Raw genomic sequence first — 22,174 nt, 5'->3', positions numbered from 1 at the left:
GAAAGAGTAAGCAAGCAGAAACATTAAAAACTAACATGTTGGTGAATCTGCTGGGGTGCCTGGGTGGCTCAGTCGGTTAAGTGTCTGACTTCCGCTCCGGTCATGATCTCACCTTGAGTTTGAGCCCCATGTGGGGCTCTGTGCTGACAGCTCAGAGCCTGGAGCCTGTTTTGAATTGTATATCTCCCTCTTTCTCTTCCCCTCCCCACCTTTCTCTCTCTCTCTCTCTCTCTCTCTCTCTCTCTCTCTCTCTCTCTCTGTCTCTCTCTATCTCTCAAAAATAAACAAACAGTAAAAAAAATTAAAAACTAACATGTCAATGAATCTTCTTTGAATTGTGAATTCTATATATTTTTTTCTTCTCTCAAGGTTCTTATTTTCTTTTATTCCACTCACCAAGTTGCATGGAAATGTTAAATTCTATGAAAATGAGTAGTACCTTTTCTTAATGTTTTCTTAAGTACCATTTCATTAAAATTGTTGCATTCACAAATAAAGTGAATAAGCGGGCTACAATTCAAGTCAGGTTGTGAGTATGCCCCAGGTACTGATCCAAATTCTCTCTCTTTTGGAGGGAACGTGTATTTCTTGAGAACAGATTAAGAAACTAGCCTTCTCTCAATGCAGGAAGCCTCTTTGAAGTCTTATTTACTTCAGATTATAAGGGTGAATTGTGACACTGCTGAAACATAGCACATTTATTATCTCTTGAAGAAAAGCCATTTGACTTAATGAGTTAAACTTATTCATCTTTCAATTAATATTAGCTATAGCTACTGTAGGATTTGAATCTGGTGGTCTTGGATAATTATTTCAAAGTACTCACAGATCCATTGGAGGTCACTGAATCTAAGCATGAATAGTTAGTTGTAGAATGGCTTTATTCCTGCAAATTGAGAGAGCATTTCCCTTTCCCCCATCTATCATGGGCTTCTGATTTGGGCACCTGAAACTTGGAGCTCTTTTCAGTGTGTTTCCATACTCAATTACTGGCTGGTTTAGGGAGATAAGGGAAGAATAAAGCCCCAAAAGGACTTTTTTCATTTTTATGATATGTTCATAGTATATACAGCACAGTATTTTGCACAAAATCTGGATTACAGACAGACCTGGCTTTAAATTCATCATCTAATTTAATTGTCATCATCCTGACAAGTACAACAGCAGCAAATTTTGATTGGGTGCATAAAATGACAGTCTTTGGGTTCAATGCTTTCCGTGAATGACTTCATATAATTCTTACAAATTCCTGTCACATGTATTTTGTCACTATTCTGTTTTACAGATGAGGAAACTAAAGCTCAAAAAATTACAAAACTTTATTTTAAACATGTTTATTATCATATTCAACTCAGTTTAATAGGAGCTTTATAAAATGATAAGTATTTTAAATTTTTTCATGAGGGGAAAATGCATGCATTTTTGCCATACCCCTGCCTACCTTGTCACTTTTCAGCATCTTAAATTTTAAGGTTAACTCTTCTTTGCATTTAGAATTTAAAGATTCTTAACTACTTTTGGCCTTTGGTAGGTTAGGCCTAATTTCATAGAAACGGCTCCTTCTCATAATCTCTTTTGCATGTATGAGAGTGAGCGTGACATTTCAAAACCTTTTGATTTCTTTTTTAAATTTAATTATCAAACACTGGAAGTTTAGGATCCTCTCTTAAAAGTCAGCTGGAAGCTTTTGACAGATGGACATTTAGCACCTGGGTAATCATCCTTCACTTCTCACGAATCAGTCACTTTGAAAGTTCTGTGACATCTTCCAAGGGATTTGGTAACATCTAGTCATTTTAAGTGTATTGCTGCTGTATGATCAGACACAATTTTGTAGTTATTTCAGTGGTGAAGCAATATACAGCTTCAAGTACTTTTGAATACCTTGTTGCTATACAATAGAATACCGAAGTATGGTCTTTCTCTCTGAAAGATTTATTTCCTTTACTTACAATAGATGTTTGTCTCTAAGGCAAACAATTTTTGCCTTAAAAAAACAATTTTTGCTATAAAAAACAATTTTTATATACAGAACAATTTATCTTTTCAGGGAGGCATTATAGCGTAGTATTTTGAAGACATTTTAAGTGAATATTAGGTGTCTAAATCTCATTAATTAATCTAAATCTCTTTAATTAAATCTAAAATTCAGCTATGTGCTGCTCTATGAATACAAGTAACAATTCATAAATCTTTACCATACCAACATGGCCCTCCTTTCCTCATTTCCAAACAACCTCACCTTATTTTACCCTAGGCCAATGGTTGGCTTGGTATTCCCCAGTATAACAAGGTGCTGCTCTGTCAATGTCTGCATTTGCATTTATCATAGCCTGGAATGCTTGCTTGCATCCTTACTGCCTTCATTCCCAAACATCACACTCTGACTTCTCATTTTGCTTCAATTTGCTTTATAGCACTTAGCCTTGTGTAGCATATTTATATATTTGAGTGGTTATTCTCTTTCTTCCAATTACAACAGGAGAGCCAAAACTATTCAGGGATATTCACCTATTTTCATCCAGATCTTATGCTTGGCACATATTAAGTGTTCATTAAGTATTGGTTGAATGAATTAATGTTTGGACAATGAGGCAGTAGATGTTTCTGTGTAAAGATCACCTGCATTACACTCAACATCTGCAGGAGCATGGCATAGTCCTTTTAGTCTCTGTAGAAAGATGCCTTGTGATTTTCAAAATGTGAAGAAAGAAGTAAATTGTTGCAAGGATTAAATAAAATAATGTGTGAAAATTATTTGGCAGAATGACAAAAGTTAAATCTTTGATAAATACAATAAACTTATTCCCCCAGAATTCATCATTTCCTGTCACAATGGAAATGTTGGCTTTGGTCTAGTTTAAGGCCATCCGTACCTTAAAGTTCAATCTACTTTTGCTTTCTCAGGGACATTCTACCATCTATTATTCTCCTTTTCCCTCTCATATCCTTAATTTCTTCTCTGTTGGCTTCCTTCTCATCAACTAACCTGATTGATCTAGGGGGGCCCCTTTTGATAATTTATACAAAGTAACTATATTGCCTAGTTGGGTCCCTTCCTTAAAGATTCATGATGAGATGTTTGCATAGTTGCCTACCTGCCCTTCTCATAAACTTGTAAAATTTCTTGAAATCTTCTTAATTTTCAGTGCCCTGTGATTACTCTCATCTGTAAGTTTCTGCCTGAGCCAACTTCTGTCCAGAATGCCTTTACCTTGATGCTCCCCAAGACAGACATACACAGTCACACACATATGTTCATACAAGATATGATTAGCTCATTTCAACTTAAACTTGAGGTCTTGGCATCAGATACTTCTTTGTGAAGACTCACTGACCCTTAAGCTTTGAATATTCTTCCTGTGTTTCCATACCAGACACTACATATCCCCATCCACACCTACATCTCACTCTCTATCTCCCTGAATTATAGTTGTTTGTCTATTTGTTTACTTCCCTTATGACACAGAGTTCTTTGAGGACAATTATTTTTTTTTCATGTTCATCAATTAAATACCAAAATCTGAATGGTAATTGACAGATGGTATATAACTAATATTTTTAGCTTGAATTGACAAGTGGAGTAGTTCGTTAGAAAGATACAAGATTGGTTTTTGGTAGTACTGAAACATGACCAGCCAAGCACTTATTGTTGAATTTGCTTCAGTGTGATAGAGAAAAATGCAGTCAAGTGTGGCACTTCTTAATTCATCACATATTTGCTGTTTGTTTCATATTAGAGGAAAAAATTACTAAAAATGACCTAGCATATTGAAACAATGGGATAGGGACTTTAGTAATAGTACTTAGAGTGGTAATATTCACAATGCTATCTAATATATGTGTAGATTTTTACAATTCTAAAAGCCCTTCATATATCCATAGGAAATTCCCTAACCCTGTTTCTGAAAAACATCGAAGACCTGAGTGAAATATAAGACTCGGAAACATGCTTTGGATATTTCTAAGTAGGCAGCAGTTTGGCCTTGTATAAGACAGTATCTGACGGTGAAAATTTCCCACTTTAAGCTGTTTGGCATCAAATTGATGCATCGTAACAAATAACATAACAAACGTGTATTCAAATATACCTAGGGTATATGCAAAAAGAAAGCTTAATTTAAATCTTTGTGTCATCACAAAGTTGGCAGAGGACCCTTAGTTATCATAACTTACCATTTAATTCCATGTTCTGAATTGAAATGGTGCTTGTTCACTCTTAGTTTTTAATTGACATCATTTCTGCTAGCACTTTCCATCATTATTGACAGGAATGTTCTCCCTTGTTAGTTGTCCCATAGCATGCTGAGTGATTGATTGGATTGCTAGGGCAGATTTAAAATGCACTGGCAGAAAAGGATGGTGGTGGTAGTGTATAATAATCTCTGTACCATAGTAGTGGCACAAACTGATTATTTAGGTTTGTTCAGGAAAAATACACTGATCATTTATGTGAATTTTTCACTTTATATACCGATGTCCTGATGGTGAGTAATGAAAACTTTCAAGGAGGCCCAAATGAATGCAATAGTTTTAGAAACCCTCGTTGATTTTACCCGTAAAACTCCAACATTTATGGTCAATATTTGGGAAAAATGGATAATTTGACATATAAGAGTGGAAAATTGATGTACTCATTAAATATGTCCTTTTTTGGTTGTTTTAACTATGAATATGCAACCCTTAGATTGATGAAAGGAGGAGTACCTGGGTGGCTCAGTTGGCTAAGCATCTGACTCTTGATATCAGCTCAGGTCATGATCCCACTTTCGTGAGTTTGAGCTCCTCATGGGGTTCTGCACTGACAGCACTGTACCTGTTTGGGATTCTGTTTCCCTCTTTCTCTCTGTTCCTCCCCTTCTCATGCTCTCTCTCTCAAAGATAAGTAAAGAAACATTAAAGATTGATGAAAAGGGTTTTTAAGTGAAAGTTAGAAGTCTCAATTTTTAACTGTATAAGATTTTCTTTTAACATAGAGACAATAAGAGTCACAGCTAAAGTGTGTATTTTCCATGAAATCTGAGCTCTTAAACCAGTTTTGCCAAAAAATATTTAAGTCATGGAGCAAGTCAACCAAGAGACACTAAAGTATTTTTACAACTATATAATGAGGGAATAGGTCTGGGTTGGTATTTATTGATATCTTGAAGTCACCTAAGGAGTTTTTAAAAATGGTGTCATCTGGGTCCCCTCCCTGGAAATACTGATTTCATTCATTTAGGTGTGGCAATGGTTTTTAAATTTTGGCTGTTTTCAGAATCGCCTGACGAATTGGTAAATGTATAAAGCCCCAAGCTCTATCTGCTTCAAGGAGCTTGGGCTTTTGTGTTCATAACTTGTTTCCTAAGTGATTCTGATAACATCACTGTTAGAAATAACTGGTCTACAGTTTAACATTGGAAACTTTTAAAGCCCTTCAAGGTGATGCTCCTTAGATGCAGCCAAGGTTGGAAACCACTGAGAAAAATCAAACTTAGGATTCTTTCAACTCTATCAGAAATAACCAAAATTGGTAGCTTTTATTGAATAGTTACTGTGTATAAGGCATTATGCTGAGTATTATCTCATTAAATAATCACAAGACCTTTTGAGATAGGTAATAATCCTACTTTGTATATAATTGACATGGAGGTAAGTAATTTAGCTAAGGTCACATGACTAGGAAGTGGTGGATTGGAACCCAACAGTCTTACCTCAAAGGTCATGCAATAAACTACTTCAATAAGTAACTTTTTGGAACTATAAGAGAAGTTGAAAACTCTCAAATTGGGAACATGTTAGAAGGTACTTACATGATTTTCTTTTTAATTTCTTATTGAAGTGTAATTCACATACAGTATCCTTTTAGTTTCAAGTATACGTTATAGTGGTTTGATAGTTTTGTATATTATGAAATGATCCCCACCTTAAGTCTAGACACCTTACAAAGTTATTACAATATTATTGACTATATTCTCTATGCTATACATAAAATCCCCATGATTTTTTTTATAACTGGTAGTTTGTACCTCCTAATTGTCTTCACCTATTTCACCTACCCCCTCTTGTAACCAACTCTTTCCCCACTCTTGTAACCAACAGTTTGCATCCTGTATGTATGAGTGTATTTATGTTTGGTTTGTTCATTTGTTTTGATTTCACACATAAGAAATTATATGATATTTAGCTTTCCCTGACTTATTTCACTTAGTATAATGCCCTTGAGGTCCACCGATGCTATCTCAACTGGCAGAATTTCCTTCTTTTTTTTTCAATGACTGAATTATATTCCATTGTGTGTGCATGTGTGTACATATACATATATACATGGTGTGCATATACATCTATCAGTAGACAATTATATTGCTTCAATATCTTAGCTGTTGTAACTAATACTGTAATAAACATAGGAGTGCATGTATCTATTCAAATTGGTGTTTTCATTGTCTTTGGATAAATACCCAGAAGTAGAATTTCTGGATCATATGGTAGTTCTAATTTTTAAGTTTCTTTGAGTAACCTCTGTACTGTTTGCCATGACGACTGCACCAATTTACATTCCCACCAACAGTATATGAGGATTCCTTTTTCTCTGAGTCCTCACCAACATTTGTTGTTTCTTATCTTTCTGGTAATAGCCAATTTGACAGGTGTGAGTGATAGCTCGTTGTGGTTTTGATTTTCATTTTGCTGATGATTAGTGATTTTGAGTACCTTTTAATGTACCTGTAGGACATCTGTATGTCTTTTTTTTTTGGAAAAAATTATATTCAAATTCTCTGCCCATTTTTAAATTGGGTTCTATGTTATTTTGATATTAAATTGTGTGAGTTCTTTATATATTTTGGACATTAAACCCTTATCGGATGTATGATTTGTAAATATCTTCTCCTATTCAGTAGATTGCCATATCCTTTTATCGATGGTTTCTTTTGTTGTTCAAAAGCTCTTCAGTTTGGTAAATGATTTTGCTTATATTTAAAAATATACCTGACTTGTAATTATATAGTAAAAACAAAAGAATCATTAAAAATTAATTGAGAATACAGGAAGAAGAAATTGTTCATTAATTGAAAGAAAGAAGAAAACTAATAGTGAGAAGCAGGTTAGGTTAGGTTTAAATGATTCCATTTATTCTGGAAAGAAGATCACAAACTGTATTGTTACTGTTTGAGAAGCAAGAATAAGAGTTTCAGATAGATATTCTGACATAGCTCTATTGAGCAGAAAAGTGGCAACAATTTCAGAGGAAAAAAGAAATTTGTATACTTCTTTGAAATGGTTCCAACTATTAATAATGCAGTGAATTGAAAAAAAAACTGGTTTATACTGCATAATACTTCCTTTTATTTCCTTTCTTGTTTGGAAAGATACCAGCTTGATGCCTTCCTAGGCATTCTTTGGACACTGCCATTAGTCCCACTTGCATCTGTAAAGGGGAGAGAGAATGCCTTAGTCAAGTATGTTTTCAGTCCTACATAGAGGAAAGTAGGGGGGCTGCCTTGTTGCTCTTGAAACATAGCCTTTCTCAGACTTTGTACATGGGCCACATATGGACAGAGTGCTGATACTTAAATGTTGGAGGAGACATTTCCTACCATGAAGAAGGAGAAGAAGAAGAAGAAAGAAGAGGAGGAGGAGGAGAGAAGGAAGAGGAAGAAAGAAACCCATGAAGAAATACCAAACAGCATTTTTGCACAGCATTAAATTTAATTGCTCCCACTTAGAGAAGGAAACAGTGAGCAAAGTGAGCATTTATTTCCATTGATGGTGTTTCATCAATGACTTGTATACTGAGCATCCACTATATGGAGAACATTGGATTTCCAGCACTCTGGACAGTCTGAGAGATGGTTCCTGATTCTGGTAGCTTTAGTATTCATTATATGATATGCATAAAACATACATATTCAAGTGTGTCAAAATTGACTGTGTACAGAAAATAGAATAATTACACTTCCAACAAGCCATTGTAAGTCTTAACTAAGATTTCAAATAATAAATGTACAGTGGTAGCTTCCATAAAGTTTAACTCTAAAATTATTTTAGCATTTGATCTTTAAGTAATACAGTAATACAAAAAAAAGTACAAGAAAAATATGTTGTACATATATTGCTCTGAAATCCTCTTGGCTCCTGAAAAAAGCCAACCTTGTAGGAAAATACTAAATAAAGGAAGACAAATAAAAATTGAATTTGGATTTTAGTGTCAAATATTACTCTGATTTCTTTGGGGGAATAGTGATACATGTTTTAAAATGCTTTAGTAATAGAGTGGCATTCGCCTACTGGAAGTGGCAGAAATACAAAATCGCAAGCTGGCACTGACAGTAGAAACCCCTGAAGATAAACAGAGGTTTGTAATGGAAAAGGTACATCAAACTTAACTCTGGCCAGCTATCACAGCCTTGGCAACTACTTGCCTTGATTTCCAGCCAGGACCACTCCTGGGTACCTTAATCACAGAAGCAGCAGCCACATCATATACTAGCTGGAGGAAGATCTTCAAGAGGAAACATTGGACATTCTCCCTACTATGGGAAAGATCCACATAATATTTAATTCTGTGTCAAGGAAAGAGGCTGAAATAATCCTAATATTGGGTCTTCGCCCAGATACAAATTTTCAGCAACCTGCACAAAAACCATTCTGGGCAACTTTGCCAGGTCACATCCCTTATCTTTGGAATCCCCAGCATGGGGCTCCTCGTCAACAAGCTCTGTGAATCAGCCAGGAAACACCAAACTCCATTTCTCAAAGAAGGCTGAAGCAAGAGGAGGTGCAGAGGAAAGCTCAGGGGCAGTGGGGGGCAGTAGGGGAGGGAGGCGTGGGCACAGGGAGGGGAAGGATCAGGAGGACAGGTCTGACTTCTGACTGGCTGAGGTGGTTTTGGAGAAAGTCGCAGCCCCGGCTCACCAGTCAGGAGCTGTCCAACTTTTCAGCTGCTCCGGTCTCAGGGTTCAGGCGCTCTGGACCGACTAGGCTGCTCTCACTACCACCGCTGCTTTTTCTGCGTCTGGAGCTAACAATTCCTGCTTTCGCCGCAGGCGCCGAAAGGAAGGAAAGAAGAAAGGGAGGAAGGAGGGACTGACTGTTAGTGAAGCAGCGCACCGTGCGCCCTAGTCTTGGTGAACTGGGGAGCCCAGGAGCGTGTCTCTACCACAACCACTGTGGAGGGAGCCCTGTCACGTTCTGTGACCCCTCCCGCTGGCAGAGCCCCCTTTCGGTCGGCCTGAGCCTCTGGAGGCTTCAAGTGAGAAGCTGAGCCCAGCCTCTGTTCAGCTCCAGAAGCGGCGGCGGCGGCGGCGGCGGCAGCAGCAGCAGCGGCAGCAGTATCCGGGAGGCGCTCCGGCCAGCGCGGTGAAACCGGCTGGGCAGCAGGGAGCAGAGCTGTGAGCCAGGATGGAGGCAGAGGAGAGCAGCGTGCCGACCCAGGCGGGCAGCGGCGAGGGCAGCGACGGCGCTGGAGGGGCTACACTCAAAGCCCCCAAGCACCTCTGGAGGCACGAGCAGCACCACCAGTACCCGCTCCGGCAGCCCCAGTTCCGCCTCCTGCACCCCCATCACCACCTGCCCCCGCCGCCACCGCCCTCGCCCCAGCCCCAACCCCAGTGCCCGCTGCAGCCGCCACCGCCACCCCCCCTGCCACCGCCCCCGCCACCTCCCGGGGCCGCTCGAGGCCGCTACGCCTCGAGCGGGGCCACCGGCCGCGTCCGACATCGAGGCTACTCGGACACCGAGCGCTACCTGTACTGCCGCGCCATGGACCGCACCTCCTACGCCGTGGAGACCGGCCACCGGCCCGGCCTGAAGAAATCCAGGATGTCCTGGCCCTCCTCCTTCCAGGGACTCAGGCGGTGAGTGGAGAGCGCCCCCTCCCCCATTCAGGCACAGGGTCACCTCCCCAGTTACCAGATTCTCCTCGTTGCTCTATTGATCACTAGCAATCCAGGACCCAGGGCTAAATTCTATTCCAGGAATTGAGGGAGGGAAAGCAGGGGCGTGTCTGTCCTTGCTTGAGAGGGTCAGGATTCAGGTGTGTGTAAGAGATCCTGAAAGTACAGTATAAATGGTTGTGTGCATGTGTGTGTGTGTGTGTGTGTGTGTGTGTGAGAGAGAGAGAGAGAGAGAGAGAGAGAGAGAGAGAGAGAGAGAGATTGACAGAGAGGGAGAGAATGAAAGATTTCCAGTTGTCTATACCACCCACCACCCCCTCCCCACCCACTTCAGTCCCACCCCAGCAAGTGGGACTTAACAGGAAGAATTCAGTTTGCTTGGGTGCAGTACAGGAAGAGTGAAGGAAAGGAGTGGGGTGTTGAGCCAGGGAGATTCTCAGTAGTCAGCCGACTCCCCCCAGAGTGAGGGGGGTTGGTGGGGCAGATCTGATGGTGACTAGGAATGGGTGAGACAGCTTGGTCCCAGGATTGCAGCTAAAAGGCTGAGACCAACTCCCTTTCTCTTTGTCAAGTTGGGAAGTAAATTGAACAGCTAAACGGGAGAACAAACACGTGGGTGACTTGGAGAGTTTGGAGCAAAATGTTCAGCAATCCTCAGGAGAGGGATGAGTGAGGGATGGAAGGAGGGAGCTGAGGACTCTGTGGGAGTTACACTGTGTCGGTATGTGGTGTGTGCAGGCTGTATGTGTATCCATCCAGTTGTCTTTGCAGAATCCCAGGAAGAAAGTACCTCGTTTTATTTAGCAGCAGGAAAGATGCAGAGATTTGATTACAGTGATTTCCCCTTAATGTAAAGTGCTCCGGAAGAGAGGGCAAGGAGGCTGCATATCACCCAGAGTTTTAATAGAAGCCAACTGCTCCTTTTCCAAGGAACTGAGTAGTGTAAAGAACCAATTATAGCTGCTTTGAGAAGTCAGCTCAGATTCTTAAGTCAGGTATGGAGGTGGAAGTTGGGCCCTCTCCCTGCAACCCAGCAACAGATCCTTTCTTCCTTATTCCAGGCCCTCCAAGGCAGGAATCCCCTGCCCCACACAGATGCACACAAATAAGGCTTCAGGAGATGCTGGCAAAGTAGAGCTGTCATCATCCAACCTCAAATGTGGGCAGGCATTGATAGAATACGCATCCAAGCCATACATCTGGCTGATGGGTTATTGTAAATTGTAAATCAGGTTGGGGTGCAGAAACAGGAAAACCTGAGGCTGGGATTTTTGTCTAATTGTTAGTGACAGTAGGTTGGGTTTCTCAAAAAATATTAATAGTGTTTAAATGTCTGTCTTTCTCTTCTTCCTCTTCCTTCTTTGCTCCCTCCTCCCCCCCCCCCCAATCTCTTTCTTTTTTTATAAGCATGTCTCTGTGTCTTGTGTACACTATGGTCAAAGGAAATCCAGCCAAATAGAATATCCCAACCCTGATGTGCCCACATTCTCCTCATACCCTTTGCCTTCCTCACACTCAGGCAGTGGACATTTTTTCATGCTGATGTCCTTATACCTGTTAGATAAAAATAAAGAGAATTATGGTTAATAATCACAGCTTGGTTCAATTTAAACTTTAAAGATTGGTGTGATTTGCAAACATTCATAAATTAATATGCAAGTTTCATTTTACACCTCAAAGTGCTAAAACCCACATGCTGTGTTACCCTTTGTTTGAAAAAGTGAATGTCTTCCACTTGTGTTGAGCACTAGGTATGTGGGTCCCCGGTGGTGGAATAAGGCAAACATGGCACTTTGAATATTTGACCTGTTAAAATTTGTGAGACTGGGGCTTTAACAAATATGGAATAAGAACAAGGGTTCTTGATTAATCTGTAGGTTGATTGACTTTGTAGAGTCTCTTAATTAAATTCATTTTTTGATAAAATAGAATATGTCTGAGAGGATGGAGAGGGAGAATAAGCTAATTGGAGTAGAGGTATTGCATCACTGATTTGAATTTATTGTTTGCTGTCCTCTCTACACTAATTATTTTTCTCTTTGAAATTTAATTGAATGGTTCAAAGAAACCTAAAGTTATGTAATATTTACCCATAGCTTCCACTGTAGCTCATCTGATAAATCATTGTCATTCTATTTAAGAATTATTAGACTTACAGTTCTTTATATCACTTAGGTATTTCCCAAACACTCATGCATTGCATGTCAAACTTTTCCTTATTAGAAGTTCCTTTGCAAATAAATGTACTTTTTAAGAGGGACATGGATATTAATTTTATTCTTAAAAGACAAGGGTAGCAATGCTTTAAAATTATCAAAAAATCACATTTATTAACTTACTCAAACCTATTGATGGTACTGAAATGAAATGATATTATCTCCATTTTATAGATAAGAACATTGAGCTCTAGAGGATATGAGTAACTTGTTCAGTAGCACATTGACTATGAGTGCCAGAGCTAAGACTGAAACCCAGGTCTCCTGCCTCAGCAAAGACAGTGGGTGCTCCAAAAATAAATGTGCGCAGAACCTGGGCATGTTGACAGCATCAAGAAATATATAAAACCGAACATGAAGTTAATATTGATTGATACCACAGGACATAAAGTCCAAATAAACAAAAAATGAGATATGGTTTAAATCCTCTTTTTTAAAAAAAAACTGCATAGGCTCTGGAAGTAATGAGAAATTTTAACTTTTATTTTTAACTTTTGAAATCCTGGCTGTTACACTGGCATTAATTATCATAATAGAGGCAAACTAGTGTATTTGTCGACTTTGTATATTTCATATAATACAATAATAAATATGAAACAGTGTTCAGAGAATTAAAACTAATCAGAGCACTTCTTGTTGTTTCCAATGATCTTCTAAAAGGGACCAAAGTGTGAGACATGTGCAAATTGTGTGTGTGTGTGTTCATGTGTGCATGAGCCATCATTCACATGGAGGGCTTAAGTTGTCTGTCAAGTTAATGTCTCTGAAAATGCCTCATGGATGGATGGATGAGTGATTCCCTATGCACTACCAAGAAAAAGATGTCCTTTAAAAGGCTATTTTTAGCATGTATACCAGCATTTTCAGATCCTTTTATTGTCTTGACTGAAATTTTGAAAATTAGAGTACCTGAAGCAATGAAAAAGAGCTGTTCTTGGTTTAATGAGGAAGTTTATGAAATAGGAAGGAGGCAATCCTCAGATATTTTGTGATGAGTTATTTTGACTCTGTGGAAAACATAGGTATGTTAAATAAATTTTGTATTAAGTTACATCTAAGAAGATAGACTGACTTTTTAATCTTAACTTAAAAAATTTGGCATAATAAAATTATGAGGATTGAATCTCAATGTTACCAAGAAAACCAAATGAAATATAAAAAACCCATATATATATCATATATAAACCATATACATTATCATATATAAACCATATACATTATCATATATAAACCATATAAACCATATAAGCCATATATGATATATATATCATATATATATATGTATATATATGTATATATATGTATATATATGTATATATATGTATATATATGTATATATGATATATATATCATGGGCGCCTGGGTGGCTCAGTCAGTTAAGTGTCCAACTCTTGGTTTCAGTTCAGGTCATGATCACACAGTTTGTGAGTTCGAGTCCTGCATTGGTCTCTGCACTGACATTGAGGAGCCTGCCTCGGATTCTCTTTCTACCCCTCGTTCTCTGCCCCTCCCCCCACTCATGCCCTGTCTCAAAATAAATACATAAACTTAAATAAATATTTAAATTTATTTATATATATATATATAAATTTAATCACTTGAACTTTAGTTCTTCAAAGTGTAATAATTGCTTAACTGAACTGATAAAGTATTTAGTTATTTCTTTGACTTCTTTTTACACAACAAAACATTTTCATCAGTAATGTGCTTTTCTAAATCTGCAGTAACATGGGGCAACTGAATGGCTCCGTCGGTTAAGCATCCGACTTCGGCTCAGGTCATGATCTCACCAACATGGGTTCGAGCCCCACTTCGGTCTCTGTGCTGATAGCTCAGAGCCTAGAGCCTGCTTCAGATTGTGTCTCCCTTTCTCTGCCCCTCCCCCGCTTGTCCTCTGTCTTTCTCTGTATCTCAGAAGTAAATAAAAGTTAAATCTGCAATAACAATATATATTCTCAATAACAAAATGGTCAACATCATTAATCATCAAGGAAAAGCAAATAGAAGCCACAATGAGATTTCACCTCACACCTGTCCGATTGGCTTTTATCAAAAAGAGAAGAAATAACAAGTATTGGAGCAGATGTGGAGAAAAGGGAACCCTTATACACTGGTGGGAATGTAAATTGGTGTAGCCACTATAGAAGACAATATGGAGCTTTCTGAATAAACTAAATGTAGAACTGCCATTTGATTCTTTTTTTTTTTTAATTTTTTTTTCAACGTTTATTTATTTTTGGGACAGAGAGAGACAGAGCATGAACGGGGGAGGGGCAGAGAGAGAGGGAGACACAGAATCGGAAACAGGCTCCAGGCTCTGAGCCATCAGCCCAGAGCCTGACGCGGGGCTCGAACTCACGGACCGCGAGATCGTGACCTGGCTGAAGTCGGACGCTTAACCGACTGCGCCACCCAGGCGCCCCAATTCTTAATAAATTAAATATAGAACTACCATGTGATCTAGGCTTCTATTTCTGGGTATTTATCCAAAGAAAATGAAAATACCAATTCAAAGAGATATATGCATTCCTGTATTCATTGCAGCATTATTTACGATAGCCAAGATAGAGAAATAAACTGAGTGTCCACTGATAGATGAATGGATAAGAAAATTGTGATGTATATAGATATAATGGAATACTATTCAACCATAGAAAAGAATGAAATCTTGCTATTTGCGACATAAATAGGCCTTGAGGGCGTTATACTAAGTGAAATAAGTCAGAGAAAGACAAATATTATCTATCTTATATTTGGAATTTAAAATAAAACAAAAATGAAGCTCACACATGCAAAAAACATGGTGGTTGACAGAGGTGGGATTGGGATTAGAGAAATGGGTGAACTGGTTTTTTGTTCTTAGTTTAAATAAATTGAAAAAAAAACAAAGTTGGAAAGTCAAGGGGCACCTGCCTGGTTTAGTCAGTAGGTGCCTCATCTCAGGATTGTGAGTTTGAGCCCCAAGTTGGATGTAGAGATTACTTAAAAAAATTTCTTAAAGAAGAAAAAGGTTGGAAATTCATATAGTACAGATGATTCCTTGAGTATAATGAAAATATTCTAGATGACATAGATGTAAATATCAAGAAGGTAATGTTTGATTAAATTATTTCATAAAAAAGAGATAAAGACTATGATTATGTTCAATAAAAAATCCATGCAGAATGTGAAATATCTATTTGACAATAGCCTTTTAAATACATTAATATATTAAATAAAAGGAAATATTATATTGCAGTACTTAAATGCTAAAAATCAGGTTTTTGCTTTTCTATTCTGGATTATAAAAGATATTTTTCCATTGTTTCTATTAATTTTGTTAAAGGTTTTTGGGAATTTTTTTCTTCATTAAAAAATTAATGGTGATCTAAGTTCATGACGCAAAATTTTAGTTTCACATTACCAAAGTTAATGACTGAAAAATTGGTTATTTAAACTGACTACATCAGTGAATCTAAGACTTTGGATTTTAAGAAACAGTAATTTTTTTTTTTTTAATATTGGGTAACTGACATAAGGTTGCCACCTTTAAATTTTAATAAGTGAAGACATTAAGTTTACATAATCAACAAAAAAGAATAGCAAAATTGTTATCTTTCACATTTCCTAATATTACCAAATATTAGGAAATATTTGGTAGTTCTAGACTTAATGGGATCTCCAAATTGGCAAGAGAAACAACTTCAGAAAACAAAACATTTTTCACTTTCCAAATTGGATACATTCATACATGCACTTACACACACACACATAATGATGAATTGGTCACTAATTTTTATCTGCTAACTATTAAGGTGGGTTTGAAAGAGCATCTTGGGAAGTGTTCTTAAACATCACATAGAGTAATAATTTAAAAGGGTAACCCCTGGTCACAACTTTTGGTAGTTATTCAAAAGCTCTGAAGTCTAACGTGAGTAAAATTTTGTCCCTCTCACAGCTTATTATCCATATCCATGTTTAAAAATATACAATATGTGAGTCTATAACTTCAATGCTAGTCCTGGCTCATAGCAGGAATGTTGCTAAGGGATTATACCAAATAGCACTGTATTATATTTCAAAAGATGTTGTGGTTATTTTTACTTGGAGGAACATTTTTCTACATTTAAAAATAGGAAATCTAATTTTTCCCAAAGAAGAGGGCATTTCACGTTATTTTTTAAAACTCATCAACTAAATTGACTTGATCCCATACACACATATACCACCATCACTGTGATCGTCTTGATACCCTTGGTGATCAAATGAAAAATAAGTTATGTTTTGCCTTCAGAGTAAGCATTTTTAGTTCGATCTATGTCAGTGTGTGGTATCACCATTCCTCTAGTAGTCTCAAGTGAGTGGTATCCTTGTATTCTTCCTTCCCTAAACTCTCAGATCTCAGAATCAACCAAGATGTTTTTATTCTACCTCAGAAATATTTCTTACATTTTTCAATTGCTACTTCCCTAATCAAGTGCTTATCATCTGTCCCTTAAGCTTTCAATGTCTCCTGACTCCAGTCTGTTTTATACTCCAGACCACCCAGTCTCATCATCCTCTTGTCTGAAATCCTTGGGTGATTCATTTTCACCTGCAAGATAAAATCTAGATTTCTTAGTCTGACTCTTCAAAATGCTAGCCCAGTTTATCTACCTCACAGAAAGTCTTCCTATCCATCCTATTTCATAAATCCCATGAAATCACCACACTAACTTCTTGCCATGTGATGAACTCTCTGTGCCTTTTCACACCTCTTTATTTTTGAAGCTGTTTCTTCCTCCTAGACTGTTTTCCCTATGCCCTATCCCATCCCCTCCTATCTGTTTGGAAAACTTATGAATATCATGTCAAACTTACCTATGTTACTACTTGTGTGGATAGTCTTAGAAGCAGAGGAATATTTTTCTCTTCTGGGCTTTCACGTTGCATTTTGTGTATATCTTTACTCTAGCAGCTGCCAATTGCAGTTTTATATCTGTCTCCCCCATTAAGTACGTGAGGATATTATTCAGTGTGTGGTTAATATAGGTTCTCAATAAATGATGAACTTTTAGATGTGGAAATAATAATAGTGAAACCCTGCCTTTTCAGTTAGTGCTCTCAGACAGGATATACTTGGTTTTCTTAATCATCTGTGTGTAGTAAACAGAGCTAACAATATTTTGTTCATTTTATAGGTAATCAAAGGGAACTCTCAAAGAAATAGACATATACACATGTTCAAATATAGGACTCAGACTTAGCCTTAAAACTCCTAGTATGGTGATCTTGTCATCACATTGTTAGATAATACAGAATGATATTTGATGAGAGTAAGCTCATCACTTGACTGAAACTATGAAGACAGAAATTATAATGATTATGAAGAGAGATAGTAGTCTTTATAATCCAGATGGTGAGAAAACAACATCACAGTGAAAACCTGATGGAATAAATTCTCCTTTTTTATTTAGAGAGTTGCTTTCACAAAATTAATTCCTGACTTTTGGTTAAGAGGATCCATTAGATTTGCAAGCAAGTGCATATTTTGGGGAGACCATACATCAGATTCTCAACAAGTCTTTAATCCACTAAATTTAAGACACCGTGTTCTAAAGTGAACTAAGTTGTTGGCTAATTCTCTCAGGGAACAGCTATGAGAACACTGTACACCAGTCAAATGATATTCTCACTGGAATGGCTGAAAGTAAGTAATTTGAAGGGAGGTTTTAGAAAAAGGCAACACTTCAGACAGAAAAGGTCACAGGCTTATTTAAAAATGACATATCCCCAGTGGAATTTGAGGGAATTGACTTAAAATTTGATTGAAAGTATATGGAAGAATAGTAAAGGACATTTGGAAAAAAAAAAACTGTAAAAAGATGTTTTTGTCTATAAGATGTCAGAACATACACTCTTTTAATTCAAACAATGTGATATTAATTTGGGAATAAACCAGTTGTTCTGTGGAACTGAGTAAAGTATCAAACATGAGACCCATATTTATGTGGACATGTAGAATTTACTGAGAACAGCATTCCAACTCACTGAAACAAGGATAAATTATTTTAAATACGGTGTTTATTAGTTTATTGAAATAAGAAAAGGTCCTTACCTCACACCACAGTAAAGAGCACTTAAAATCAATAATAAAAATACTGGAAACTTATGATAAAAGTTGGCAAAAGACATAAAGAGGACATTCACACGGAAGAAAGAATAATAGCAATATACATGTAGAAAGATTCTCTACTTTGTGGGCAGACAAAAATAAAAAATTAAAACATTCATGTTATTTAATTTTTCATCTATTATCTTAGAAAAAGAGTAAAGGATGAATAATTCAAAAGAAACAGGCGACATGGTGAAGTAGGCACTTTCTTATATACATTCGTTGTAAATAGTGTAAATTAGGAAAACTGTGGTGTGTAATCAATAATATATACCAGAATTTTATTATTTTTTTATTTTTTTAACTTTTATTTATTTTGAGAGAGAGAGAGAGAGAGAAAGAGAAGGAGAGAGAAAGGGAGACAGAGCACAAGTGGGGGAGGGGCAGAAAGAGAGGGAGACACAGAATCTGAAGCAGACTCCAGGCTCTGAGCTCTTAGCACAGAGCCCAATGCGGGGCTGGAACAAGATCATGACCTGAGCCAAAGTTGGTCACTTAACCGACTGAGTTACCCAGGCACCCCCATATATGCCAAAATTTTAAATGGGCTTGCCTTTGACCCAGTAATTTCATGCTTAGGTATTTTGCCTAAGAATATAATTGAACAAGTGAGCGATAAGTACTATATTGCAACATTGTGCATAATGGTAAATATCTGGCAGCCCCCCAGATATATTTCAATAGAGAACTCGTAAAGTAAATGAGGTCATGTCTACAACAAAGGACTACTAGATAAAAATGAGAGAGATGTATGTTTACCAAAGTGTAATTATAAACCCTACAAGTGGTTAAGGGGAAAAATTATTTAGAGACTGCATCATAGAACATGGTACTATTTACTTATGTATATTCATGCATACTTATATTTACACATATGAGGCTATGTCTATATATGTGTGTGCCTATGTATATAGAGATGTGTGTATGCATATTATGGTATAAGGTGTGTGTGTGTGTGTGTGCGCGCGCGTGTGCGTAAAATCCTCTCTATTAGAGAAGAAGCACTAAATAGTTATAGGTATAAGAAGAGAATATTTAAGAGTAGTCTTTGTTATTGTTTTATGTTCTTTTTCTTATTTGATTTCTTTTAAAATGAGCATATGTTGCTTTTATAATAAGCAAAAATCATCTATTTTCTGTAAAAACACCTAATATTTTCTATTTATTTAGGTTAACCTGTTTTATTTATATCCCACTTTTCTCTCCTCCCTCAAAATCATAGCATTTTGTCACAAAACAATTTTGTACAACAAGGTAGAATGAGAATGTCAAAGAGAAGAGAATATAACAGCATGAAGATAGTATGAGACAAGGAATCAAAAACATTCCACTAATTTCCAAGTAATTGCTAGAATTGAGTCACAGAATTGGCTTTGTGCTTCCAATCAGCTAATCCAAGGAAGGAAACAGTATCAGTTCAAGATTCATAGTATTAGTAAGTTTTTAAAAAATGAGTGGCTGCAGACTGCACTGCTGTTTAACTCTGAATAAAAAATGTTTCCCCATGTTTTCTTGTGAAAAGGATACTGTGTGATATGTTACGTAAGTTTTCTATAACTAGCCTACACTATATAAGGTATGAAGTAAGTATGAATGTTTCCTGTAACTATGACTGTTTCTTATATAACTGCATATTGATCAAAGTGCTATCAAAGTGCTGTTTATTGAAAGTGTATTATTGGCATGGTATCCCCTGTTAGCATTCTTAACAATGCTTTCTTTCCCTTTACTGCCAAATGCTGTGTGTGCTTTATTAAGAGTAGCTGCATTCTCCAGCTTTAAGAATTCCTTCAGACTCCATCTCCTATATGCTCTTTGACCTGCTTGGTTGCTATCATCGCAGCCCCCAGTTAAGTCCAACCTGTCTAACCTCCAAGATTGGCTCAGAATTCTGGGACACCCGGGCCCAAACTGGGTCCTCCTTATTTGTAAATGAAAATGGGAAATTCAGTCTTGATACCCAGCTCTCTGATTTCTTGGCAGGTTCCCCTACTTCTCTAGACTTCTCTAGCATATCCACTTCTAGTTAAATGCTCCCAGATGAGCTAGTTACAAAATGTAGCCCTGGGAAATACAAGGATTTAAATATAGATCAGTTAAATGTTAGAACTTATGTACCCAAATTGAGGTTGATGTTTTAGATTAATTTACTCACAGCCCTTCTCTGTGAAACTGTTTTCCTATTGTTGTTGTTCATTTGGAAGCCAGTTAAAATCATTAGAATATAAAATAAAAGTTTGGAGTCCTCCATATACATTTTTGTTTTATCACCACTCAGAATCATTCTTGCCATCTGAAGTCTTTCATTTGCATTTAAGGCCAGGTTTTTGTCTAATGACCAATAACCAGAAGTCTCTACTAAAATCATAGAGCTCATTATGGAGATTTCTACTATAGACGCTGAAGAAAGGTCCCCACTGAGAAATTCTGTATGTTGTTCTCATCAGAATTTTTGAGAGATAATACAGAGTTTGAGAATGATCATTCTGTAGAATATGGGTGTAAGGAACTCACACTTACCTTAACAACTCAGAAGCTTAAAAAAAAAAGCAACTCAGAAGGTGCCATATACATTAACTGATATAAAGTCAACAGATCCACAGTTTGTGGGAGATGGAAAGTTCTTGATGGTTTTACAGGTTAGTCTACTCTTTGTGTCTAACTATGTGTCTTCCCCCATGGGGAGTTCTGTATGTACTGATTCTTCTGCCTGATTCCCCTCTTCCCGCTCATTAGCTTTAATAATATTTATTCATACTTTAGATCATACCTCAGACATCACCTTTTAAGTTATGACTTTCAGTTTTCCCAAATATGTCATAATACCTTATATTTCTTTTTTATTGCATTTATCATATTTTAAAAGTACATGTTTAATTATGTAATTATTTGATTAATGCCTATCTCTTCCATCAAACTGTAACCTCTACTGAAAGCAAAGACCCTGTCAGTTTTGTTTATACCTCTGATCCTTGCACATTGTTTGCACTTAAAGATTTATTAAATAAATAAATGAACCTTAAGAATTAATAAGGTTTTCAAATTTATAAAGCTAGATACACTATTAATAGAGAGCAGAAACAGTTCCAGTTCAGAGTCTTCAACATATATTTCATTTAGTTAAAGAGTTAAGTTACTTTTTTTTTATTTGATGTGACAGACACTTGAGTGTTAGTGAGTGTAAGTATCACCTCTGGGAAGAAGCCTGCAGCACAGGAAGTCAGTAAAGAAGTAGCCTCATGGACTGTCAAAATTATGATGTTGTAGAAGAGTTATATTGAAGGGACTAGTTAAGAAAAAGAATGAAGGCATTAGATATTAATTTAATTCTATTTTGTGATTTGTCTTCATAGTTATTTATTTAGCATTGCTGCATTCTGTCCAAAGTTCATTATGTTTCTGTTTTTCTTGCTCAAGCAAATGAAGTATTCATAACTACTCAGCATCTGGTAGCTCTTTGTGACAATAAAGCCCACTAGTAAAAATTAATAATTTTTTTTTGCCTGAGAATATAACAGTTAATTTAAAATGATTTAAGAACTTTAACAGTTACAGGAGAAAGTAAGAGTATATACCATTATTCTGACAAAATGGCATTTCAATTTCACACATGTTGTCCTTTAATATCGTATGTTAATTTTATTTTTGGTGTGGCAAGGCATGGAAGCTGTTAGAGGAGTCACTATTTTTGTTGACAATGAAATATTTTGTAAACCAAAGTCACAAAGAAGTGTTATGAAAAATAATAAGTCACATGAAACAGATAATAATCACACTATTCTAATACTTCAGAAAACAAATATCTACTTAGGGAAAACAGGTTTGTATTTATTTGTTTTTAATGCAGCCATGACATGGACCATAGACTAAAACTGCAGTAGCATTTATTCTCCGGAGGAGTGCAATTCAATTTTCAGTGAGTTCAAATATAATGATTATGTATCTTATTA

The 22,174-nt window shown here is 36.9% G+C and overlaps 1 protein-coding gene and 1 long non-coding RNA gene across 9 annotated transcripts in view; one reads left to right on the top strand and one right to left on the bottom strand.

The window, feature by feature from the left end:
* The window catches only part of PDE4D (phosphodiesterase 4D), a 1,455,129-nt gene that overhangs the window by 588,860 nt on the left and 844,095 nt on the right, over positions 1–22,174 (top strand). The window contains exon 1 of one of the 8 annotated variants that reach the window (XM_023256805.2): positions 9,003–9,836. The exons of the other annotated variants lie outside the window; for them this stretch is intronic. Within the exon in view, the coding sequence (XP_023112573.1) occupies positions 9,382–9,836 (455 nt within the window). The 5' untranslated portion in view covers positions 9,003–9,381. Of the gene's footprint in view, positions 1–9,002; positions 9,837–22,174 lie in introns of those variants that run through there. 8 annotated transcript variants of the gene reach the window in all.
* Positions 7,091–9,837, bottom strand: LOC109501480. The gene is made up of 3 exons (XR_002743814.2): positions 9,727–9,837; positions 8,896–9,011; positions 7,091–7,408 (listed from the first exon to the last, which is right to left on the bottom strand). It is a non-coding gene; the product is annotated as an uncharacterized LOC109501480 (long non-coding RNA).

This window comes from Felis catus, chromosome A1 (assembly GCF_018350175.1).
Source record: "Felis catus isolate Fca126 chromosome A1, F.catus_Fca126_mat1.0, whole genome shotgun sequence".
NCBI classification, from domain to species: domain Eukaryota; kingdom Metazoa; phylum Chordata; class Mammalia; order Carnivora; family Felidae; genus Felis; species Felis catus.
Note: the sequence above shows the minus strand (reverse complement) of the source record. Positions and strands in the feature narration are given on the sequence as shown.